At 51.5% G+C, this 10242-nt stretch overlaps 1 protein-coding gene across 1 annotated transcript in view; it reads right to left on the bottom strand.

Moving 5' to 3' along the window:
- Positions 1-1874: 1874 nt before the first annotated feature.
- Positions 1875-10242, bottom strand: part of LOC142483605 (kinesin light chain 4-like) — a gene marked incomplete at its 5' end in the record, with an annotated part of 197888 nt that continues 189520 nt past the window's right edge. Inside the window, 3 exons of the mRNA XM_075583617.1 lie at positions 1875-4922; positions 9312-9369; positions 9918-10042. Of these exons, the coding sequence (XP_075439732.1) occupies positions 4851-4922; positions 9312-9369; positions 9918-10042 (255 nt within the window). The remainder of the gene's footprint in view (positions 4923-9311; positions 9370-9917; positions 10043-10242) is intronic.

Raw genomic sequence — 10242 nt, 5'->3', positions numbered from 1 at the left:
CTAAACACATCCGTTTGTATATTCCTCTCAATGTCTATAAATAACCGAAGGTCCAGATAGTCATTGTGGTGCAAATTAAAATTATAAGTGAATTTTAGATTATTAGTATTTTGATTGATAAAATCAAAAAAAGTGTGTAATGTGACTAAATCCCCTTCCAAAATCATAATGAGGTCATCAATAAACCTCTTATAAAAAGTGATATATTGTCTAAATGGATTTGTACTAGTGAAAATGAATTGTGACTCCCGCCACCCCATAAACAAATTAGCATACACCGGTGCAAAACTCGTGCCCATAGCTGTGCCCTGTTGCTGCAAATAAAATTTGTGATCAAATAAAAAATAATTGTGAGTAAAAAATTAATAGAATCTACAATAAAAGCTGTATGGAATTGATTGCTATCTGGACCCCCAATAAAGTGATTAACAGCCGCCACACCCTGGTCATGTTTGATGACTGAGTACAATGACATTACGTCTAGAGTCACCCATATAGACTGAGGTCCCCATTTAACAAGACTTAATTTATTGATCAGGTCCCCCAAGTCCAACAGAAAAGAGGGTAAGCCCTTCACAAATGGCTGCAGATATTGATCAATATATTTGGATTAACCATCTCCCAAAGATCCAATAGACGACACGATTGGTCTCCCCGGAGGGTCGACCAATGTCTTATGGACCTTTGGGAGATGGTAGAAAACAGGAATGGTAGGGTATGGATTCCATAAGAAGATGCTCTCCGTTTTACTCAAAACTTGGGTGATTTCACCAACATCCAAAAGATCTTTGAAGGCTCTCATAAACCCTTCTGTGGGGTCACCTGGTAGCAGAGTAGATAGTGGCATCCCCAAGTTGCCGATAGGCTGCCTTGAGGTAGCCAGGCCTACTCTGTACCACCACTGCTCCCCCTTGTCAGCATTCTTAATAACAATTAAGTGCCCTAGGGGGAGGATGGAGGGATTAACAAAAGGAAATAGGGTAGTTCCTGCTGCAGCCTCGCTACGCTCTCCCCATGCTGCCCTTACACGCGCGCTCTCCCCATGCTGCCCTTACACGCGCGCTCTCCCCATGCTGCCCTTACACGCGCGCTCTCCCCATGCTGCCCTTACACGCGCGCTCTCCCCATGCTGCCCTTACACGCGCGCTCTCCCCATGCTGCCCTTACACGCGCGCTCTCCCCATGCTGCCCTTACACGCGCGCTCTCCCCATGCTGCCCTTACACGCGCGCTCTCCCCATGCTGCCAGAAGCTCACCCCCCGGAGTCAGCATTTAGAAGCAGGGAGGGGGACACGGAGACGCAGAGAGAGACCGCACAACGGCAGCTCAAAGCGGCTCTCACTGCACCGGATCTTGTAATATCGCGATAACAGGTAATATCCCATATCGGCCCACCGGAAGATTGTTATCGCAATATTACTGAATAGCGGTATATCGCTATAACAGGTAATATCCCACATCGGCCCACCGGAAGATTGTTATCGCAATATTACTGAATAGCGGTATATCGCGATAACAGGTAATATCCCACATGGCCCACCGGAAGATTGTTATCGCAATATTACTGAATAGCGGTATATCGCAATAACAGGTAATATCCCACATGGCCCACCGGAAGATTGTTATCGCAATATTACTGAATAGCGGTATATCGCAATAACAGGTAATATCCCACATCGGCCCACCGGAAGATTGTTATCGCAATATTACTGAATAGCGGTATATCGCGATAACAGGTAATATCCCACATCGGCCCACCGGAAGATTGTTATCGCGATATTACTGAATAGCGGTATATCGCGATATTACTGAATAGCGGTATATCGCCCAGCCCTAGGTGGGCGACTTTGGAAATGAATAGAAATAAAGACGGATTTCTGCTTTCAAGAAACTCTTTATTTTCCTGAGATAATTCCTTTAGAACAGATAAAATCAGAACGATGTCGCACGCTGGGACAGGCGCAGGGGAAAGCTACAGTGAGGTATACAGGTGTGCCCATCTCCTCGGGGCAATAACTATCTCCTCCCCAGGGCAACACCCATCGCCTCCCTGGGCAGGAAAGATGGGGGGAGGGGACAGCGAAGGAGCAGCAACAGGGCAGAAGGCAAAAGCAGCAAACGAGCAATATCAGAAAGAGGGGTGCAGAGAATGTGAGGCCGACGATCCCAAATACGGGAGAGGAGTGAGGGGGGAGGTCCCCGAGCCTCTCTGGGGGCTGTACAGCAGTATTTATATAAATCGGTGCAGAGTATTGCAGTGCAAGTCCCATTCCGCAGCAGAGGCTGGAAAATAAACATTTACATCCTCGGGTTGATACAGAGCACTAGCAGCCTCCAGTGTACTGGTCCTAGAGGTACGCAGTGCCGTTCCCATGCACAGGGGAAGGGGAGCAAGGGCTCATGGACAGGCCCAGCAGAGAGCGCAGGCGGAGAGGTAAAGGGGGTCTCTTCCTGTAAGAGGAGAGTGCAGGAGACTTCCTTACTGGGAGTGTAGGGGCAGGAGCTGGGGGAGGGGCAGGAGCTGGGGGAGGGGCAGGAGCTGGGGGAGGGGCAGGAGCAGGGGCAGGAGCTACCAGTAGAACTAGAGAGTTTGTTTTGGTGAAGGTCCATAAAGTGCTACTGAGCATGATGAGGGGAGGAGGAATAACCGTATAAGCATTAGGGACCTGGGGAGTGTATAAGAGACGACCCTTTAAGCGTCTGTTTGTGGGGTCACCTTAACAAGGAGGGGGTTTCGGTGTTTGTAGTGTCACGGTAAGCTGCTTGTGTGGTCACCCTATAAACATTAGGTTTCCTGGGTGTGTTTGTAGTGTCACCCTATAAACATTAGGTTTCCTGGGTGTGTTTGTAGGGTCACCCTATAAACATTAGGTTTCCTGGGTCACCCTATAAACATTAGGTTTCCTGGGTGTGTTTGTAGTGTCACCCTATAAACATTAGGTTTCCTGGGTGTGTTTGTAGTGTCACCCTATAAACATTAGGTTTCCTGGGTGTGTTTGTAGTGTCACCCTATAAACATTAGGTTTCCTGGGTGTGTTTGTAGGGTCACCCTATAAACATTAGGTTTCCTGGGTGTGTATGTAGGGTCACCCTATAAACATTAGGTTTCCTGGGTGTGTATGTAGGGTCACCCTATAAACATTAGGTTTCCTGGGTGTGTATGTAGTGTCACCCTATAAACATTAGGTTTCCTGGGTGTGTATGTAGTGTCACCCTATAAACATTAGGTTTCCTGGGTGTGTATGTAGTGTCACCCTATAAACATTAGGTTTCCTGGGTGTGTTTGTAGGGTCACCCTATAAACATTAGGTTTCCTGGGTGTGTTTGTAGGGTCACCCTATAAACATTAGGTTTCCTGGGTGTGTATGTAGTGTCACCCTATAAACATTAGGTTTCCTGGGTGTGTATGTAGTGTCACCCTATAAACATTAGGTTTCCTGGGTGTGTTTGTAGGGTCACCCTATAAACATTAGGTTTCATGGGTGTGTATGTAGTGTCACCCTATAAACATTAGGTTTCCTGGGTGTGTATGTAGTGTCACCCTATAAACATTAGGTTTCCTGGGTGTGTATGTAGTGTCACCCTATAAACATTAGGTTTCCTGGGTGTGTTTGTAGGGTCACCCTATAAACATTAGGTTTCCTGGGTGTGTATGTAGTGTCACCCTATAAACATTAGGTTTCCTGGGTGTGTTTGTAGGGTCACCCTATAAACATTAGGTTTCCTGGGTGTGTTTGTTGGGTCACCCTATAAACATTAGGTTTCCTGGGTGTGTATGTAGGGTCACCCTATAAACATTAGGTTTCCTGGGTGTGTATGTAGTGTCACCCTATAAACATTAGGTTTCCTGGGTGTGTTTGTAGTGTCACCCTATAAACATTAGGTTTCCTGGGTGTGTTTGTTGGGTCACCCTATAAACATTAGGTTTCCTGGGTGTGTATGTAGGGTCACCCTATAAACATTAGGTTTCCTGGGTGTGTATGTAGGGTCACCCTATAAACATTAGGTTTCCTGGGTGTGTTTGTAGGGTCACCCTATAAACATTAGGTTTCCTGGGTGTGTTTGTAGGGTCACCCTATAAACATTAGGTTTCCTGGGTGTGTTTGTAGTGTCACCCTATAAACATTAGGTTTCCTGGGTGTGTTTGTAGGGTCACCCTATAAACATTAGGTTTCCTGGGTGTGTTTGTAGGGTCACCCTATAAACATTAGGTTTCCTGGGTGTGTTTGTAGGGTCACCCTATAAACATTAGGTTTCCTGGGTGTGTATGTAGTGTCACCCTATAAACATTAGGTTTCCTGGGTGTGTTTGTAGGGTCACCCTATAAACATTAGGTTTCCTGGGTGTGTTTGTTGGGTCACCCTATAAACATTAGGTTTCCTGGGTGTGTATGTAGTGTCACCCTATAAACATTAGGTTTCCTGGGTGTGTTTGTAGTGTCACCCTATAAACATTAGGTTTCCTGGGTGTGTTTGTTGGGTCACCCTATAAACATTAGGTTTCCTGGGTGTGTATGTAGGGTCACCCTATAAACATTAGGTTTCCTGGGTGTGTATGTAGGGTCACCCTATAAACATTAGGTTTCCTGGGTGTGTTTGTAGGGTCACCCTATAAACATTAGGTTTCCTGGGTGTGTTTGTAGGGTCACCCTATAAACATTAGGTTTCCTGGGTGTGTTTGTAGGGTCACCCTATAAACATTAGGTTTCCTGGGTGTGTTTGTAGGGTCCCCGCATGGAACCTGTGGTTTGGAGTGTGCTGGGGTTCCCTCTCTCCGCTTATGTAATTGTGAGTGTGTTTGTAGGGTCTCCCTGTTAGTACTGGGGGTCCCAGGTTTGTTTGAGGGGTGCATTAGCTGTGGGATGACAGGTCGATGTTGCTGGCGCTCAGACCCCGAGTCTCAGAGAGAAGATTTGTAGAAACCTAAAGAAAAAACAAAAATAGTTTTATTATATGAAATGTAAGTACCGAAAGTGACGGGGGACAGGGTGACACAGGGTGACACACGGGGGACTTACTGCCCGAAGAACCAGTCCCTCTGCATTGTAACAGACAGAAGGGACCCATCCCGTGTTGCAGGTGACAGTGACAGACAGAAGGGACCCGTCTCACGTTGCAGGTGGCAGTGACAGAGAGGGGACCCGTCTCACGTTGCAGGTGACAGTGACAGAGAGGGGACCCGTCTCACGTTGCAGGTGACAGTGACAGAGAGGGGACCTGTCTCACGTTGCAGATGACAGTGACAGAGGGAACCTGTCTCAAGTTGCAGGTGACAGTGACAGAGAGGACCTGTCTCACGTTGCAGGTGACAGTGACAGCGAGGGGACCTGTCTCACGTTGCAGGTGACAGTGACAGCGAGGGGACCTGTCTCACGTTGCAGGTCACAGTGATAGCGAGGGGACCTGTCTCACGTTGCAGGTGACAGTGATAGCGAGGGGACCTGTCTCACGTTGCAGGTGACAGTGACAGCGAGGGGACCTGTCTCACGTTGCAGGTCACAGTGATAGCGAGGGGACCTGTCTCACGTTGCAGGTGACAGTGATAGCGAGGGGACCTGTCTCACGTTGCAGGTGACAGTGACAGAGAGGGGACCTGTCTCACGTTGCAGGTGACAGTGACAGAGAGGTGACCTGTCTCACGTTGCAGGTGACAGTGACAGAGAGGGGACCTGTCTCACGTTGTAGGTGACAGTGACAGACAGAAGGGACCCATCCCGTGTTGCAGGTGACAGTGACAGAGAGGGGACCTGTCTCACGTTGCAAGTGACAGAGAGGGGACCTGTCTCACGTTGCAGGTGACAGTGACACAGAGGGGACCTGTCTCACGTTGCAGGTGACAGTGATAGCGAGGGGACCTGTCTCACGTTGCAGGTGACAGTGACAGAAGGGACCTGTCTCACGTTGCAGGTGACAGTGACAGAGAAGGGACCTGTCTCACGTTGTAGGTGACAGTGACAGACAGAAGGGACCTGTCTCACGTTGCCGGTGACAGTGACAGCGAGGGGACCTGTCTCCCGTTGCAGGTGACAGTGACAGAGAGGGGACCTGTCTCACGTTGCAGGTGACAGTGACAGAGAGGGGACCTGTCTCACGTTGCAGGTGACAGTGACAGAGAGGGGACCTGTCTCACGTTGCAGGTGACAGTGACAGAGAGGGGACCTGTCTCACGTTGCAGGTGACAGTGACAGAGAGGAGACCTGTCTCACGTTGCAGGTGACAGTGACAGAGAGGGGACCTGTCTCACGTTGCAGGTGACAGTGACAGCGAGGGGACCTGTCTCACGTTGCAGGTGACAGTGACAGAGAGGGGACCTGTCTCACGTTGCAGGTGACAGTGATAGCGAGGGGACCTGTCTCACGTTGCAGGTGACAGTGACAGCGAGGGGACCTGTCTCACGTTGCAGGTGACAGTGACAGCGAGGGGACCTGTCTCACATTGCAGGTGACAGTGACAGAGAGGGGACCTGTCTCACGTTGCAGGTGACAGTGACAGCGAGGGGACCTGTCTCACGTTGCAGGTCACAGTGATAGCGAGGGGACCTGTCTCACATTGCAGGTGACAGTGATAGCGAGGGGACCTGTCTCACGTTGCAGGTGACAGTGACAGCGAGGGGACCTGTCTCACGTTGCAGGTGACAGTGATAGCGAGGGGACCTGTCTCACGTTGCAGGTGACAGTGACAGCGAGGGGACCTGTCTCACGTTGCAGGTGACAGTGATAGCGAGGGGACCTGTCTCACGTTGCAGGTGACAGTGATAGCGAGGGGACCTGTCTCACGTTGCAGGTGACAGTGACAGCGACGGGACCTGTCTCACGTTGCAGGTGACAGTGACCGAGAGGGGACCTGTCTCACGTTGCAGGTCACAGTGATAGCGAGGGGACCTGTCTCACGTTGCAGGTGACAGTGATAGCGAGGGGACCTGTCTCACGTTGCAGGTGACAGTGACAGCGAGGGGACCTGTCTCACGTTGCAGGTGACAGTGATAGCGAGGGGACCTGTCTCACGTTGCAGGTGACAGTGATAGCGAGGGGACCTGTCTCACGTTGCAGGTGACAGTGATAGCGAGGGGACCTGTCTCACGTTGCAGGTGACAGTGACAGCGAGGGGACCTGTCTCACGTTGCAGGTGACAGTGATAGCGAGGGGACCTGTCTCACGTTGCAGGTGACAGTGATAGCGAGGGGACCTGTCTCACGTTGCAGGTGACAGTGATAGCGAGGGGACCTGTCTCACGTTGCAGGTGACAGTGATAGCGAGGGGACCTGTCTCACGTTGCAGGTGACAGTGATCGAGAGGGGACCTGTCTCACGTTGCAGGTCACAGTGATAGCGAGGGGACCTGTCTCACGTTGCAGGTGACAGTGATAGCGAGGGGACCTGTCTCACGTTGCAGGTGACAGTGACAGCGAGGGGACCTGTCTCACGTTGCAGGTGACAGTGACAGCGAGGGGACCTGTCTCACGTTGCAGGTGACAGTGATAGCGAGGGGACCTGTCTCACGTTGCAGGTGACAGTGACAGCGAGGGGACCTGTCTCACGTTGCAGGTGACAGTGATAGCGAGGGGACCTGTCTCACGTTGCAGGTGACAGTGATAGCGAGGGGACCTGTCTCACGTTGCAGGTGACAGTGACAGCGACGGGACCTGTCTCACGTTGCAGGTGACAGTGACCGAGAGGGGACCTGTCTCACGTTGCAGGTCACAGTGATAGCGAGGGGACCTGTCTCACGTTGCAGGTGACAGTGATAGCGAGGGGACCTGTCTCACGTTGCAGGTGACAGTGACAGCGAGGGGACCTGTCTCACGTTGCAGGTGACAGTGATAGCGAGGGGACCTGTCTCACGTTGCAGGTGACAGTGATAGCGAGGGGACCTGTCTCACGTTGCAGGTGACAGTGATAGCGAGGGGACCTGTCTCACGTTGCAGGTGACAGTGACAGCGAGGGGACCTGTCTCACGTTGCAGGTGACAGTGATAGCGAGGGGACCTGTCTCACGTTGCAGGTGACAGTGATAGCGAGGGGACCTGTCTCACGTTGCAGGTGACAGTGATAGCGAGGGGACCTGTCTCACGTTGCAGGTGACAGTGATAGCGAGGGGACCTGTCTCACGTTGCAGGTGACAGTGATCGAGAGGGGACCTGTCTCACGTTGCAGGTCACAGTGATAGCGAGGGGACCTGTCTCACGTTGCAGGTGACAGTGATAGCGAGGGGACCTGTCTCACGTTGCAGGTGACAGTGACAGCGAGGGGACCTGTCTCACGTTGCAGGTGACAGTGACAGCGAGGGGACCTGTCTCACGTTGCAGGTGACAGTGATAGCGAGGGGACCTGTCTCACGTTGCAGGTGACAGTGACAGCGAGGGGACCTGTCTCACGTTGCAGGTGACAGTGATAGCGAGGGGACCTGTCTCACGTTGCAGGTGACAGTGATAGCGAGGGGACCTGTCTCACGTTGCAGGTGACAGTGACAGCGAGGGGACCTGTCTCACGTTGCAGGTGACAGTGACAGCGAGGGGACCTGTCTCACGTTGCAGGTGACAGTGACCGAGAGGGGACCTGTCTCACGTTGCAGGTCACAGTGATAGCGAGGGGACCTGTCTCACGTTGCAGGTGACAGTGATAGCGAGGGGACCTGTCTCACGTTGCAGGTGACAGTGACAGCGAGGGGACCTGTCTCACGTTGCAGGTGACAGTGATAGCGAGGGGACCTGTCTCACGTTGCAGGTGACAGTGATAGCGAGGGGACCTGTCTCACGTTGCAGGTGACAGTGATAGCGAGGGGACCTGTCTCACGTTGCAGGTGACAGTGACAGCGAGGGGACCTGTCTCACGTTGCAGGTGACAGTGATAGCGAGGGGACCTGTCTCACGTTGCAGGTGACAGTGATAGCGAGGGGACCTGTCTCACGTTGCAGGTGACAGTGATAGCGAGGGGACCTGTCTCACGTTGCAGGTGACAGTGATAGCGAGGGGACCTGTCTCACGTTGCAGGTGACAGTGACCGAGAGGGGACCTGTCTCACGTTGCAGGTCACAGTGACCGAGAGGGGACCTGTCTCACGTTGCAGGTGACAGTGATAGCGAGGGGACCTGTCTCACGTTGCAGGTGACAGTGATAGCGAGGGGACCTGTCTCACGTTGCAGGTGACAGTGACAGCGAGGGGACCTGTCTCACGTTGCAGGTGACAGTGATAGCGAGGGGACCTGTCTCACGTTGCAGGTGACAGTGACAGCGAGGGGACCTGTCTCACGTTGCAGGTGACAGTGATAGCGAGGGGACCTGTCTCACGTTGCAGGTGACAGTGACAGCGAGTTACCTGGAAGGTTTCATCACTGGATTTATTCAGATGGTTTAGAGAAGCAGCCCTCTTCATACTGCGGATACAAGCACATAATGAGTTACAGGGTGTGTGTGTGTGTGTGTGTGTGTGTGTGTGTGTGTGTGTGTGTGTGTGTGTGTGTGTGTGTGTGTGTGTGTGTGTGTGTGTGTGTGTGTGTGTGTGCGCGCGCTGTGAAAAGCTTCTGGGCTGTGTCCCGTTGTCCATCAGTGTTGTACTTTGTTGCAGGTCTTTGCAAATACCTAGTGTTGCATTGTGGACTTGTATCACACCTTGTGTCGTGTGTCTGTGTCATTATGAATTTGTTTTGTTAAGTTTCAGGATTTGTGGTTGTGTCAATGTTTTGTATGCAATCTTATTGTCTGAGTGTGTGTCAATATGGTTTGTCTGTCAGTGTGTGGTTGTGTGTCAGTGCCATACTTTGTGTTGAGTGGATCCGGGGTCGGTGTATCAGTGTTGTACTTGGTGTTGCGTGGCTTTGGGGGCTTTGTGTCAGTGTCACAATTTGTGTTGCGTAGCTCTGGGGGGGGCTGTTTGTTAATGTAAGATTGTGTGTCAGGGTGAGGTTGTGTGTCATTGTCGTACTTTGTGTTGCGGGGCTCCGGAGGCCCTGATCCCTGCAGTTTCTTCACCAACATCTCGCTGCTTTTCCGCAGAACATCCCGGATCTTTCCCAGAGACCCAGAGCGCCTGAGAGTCCCGCTACCATCCTATAACACAACAACACCACAACTTACACACTGCCACTGAGAACCCCGCTACCATCCTATAACACAACAACACCACAACTTACACACTGCCACTGAGAACCCCGCTATCATCCTATAACACAACAACACCACAACTTACACACTGCCACTGAGAACCCCGCTATCATCCTATAACACAACAACACCACAACTTACACACT

The sequence above is a fragment of the Ascaphus truei genome, unplaced genomic scaffold (genome assembly GCF_040206685.1).
Source record: "Ascaphus truei isolate aAscTru1 unplaced genomic scaffold, aAscTru1.hap1 HAP1_SCAFFOLD_342, whole genome shotgun sequence".
In the NCBI taxonomy this organism is placed as follows: domain Eukaryota; kingdom Metazoa; phylum Chordata; class Amphibia; order Anura; family Ascaphidae; genus Ascaphus; species Ascaphus truei.
The sequence above is the reverse complement of the archived record's forward strand: the minus strand, read 5'-3'. Positions and strand labels throughout refer to the sequence as shown.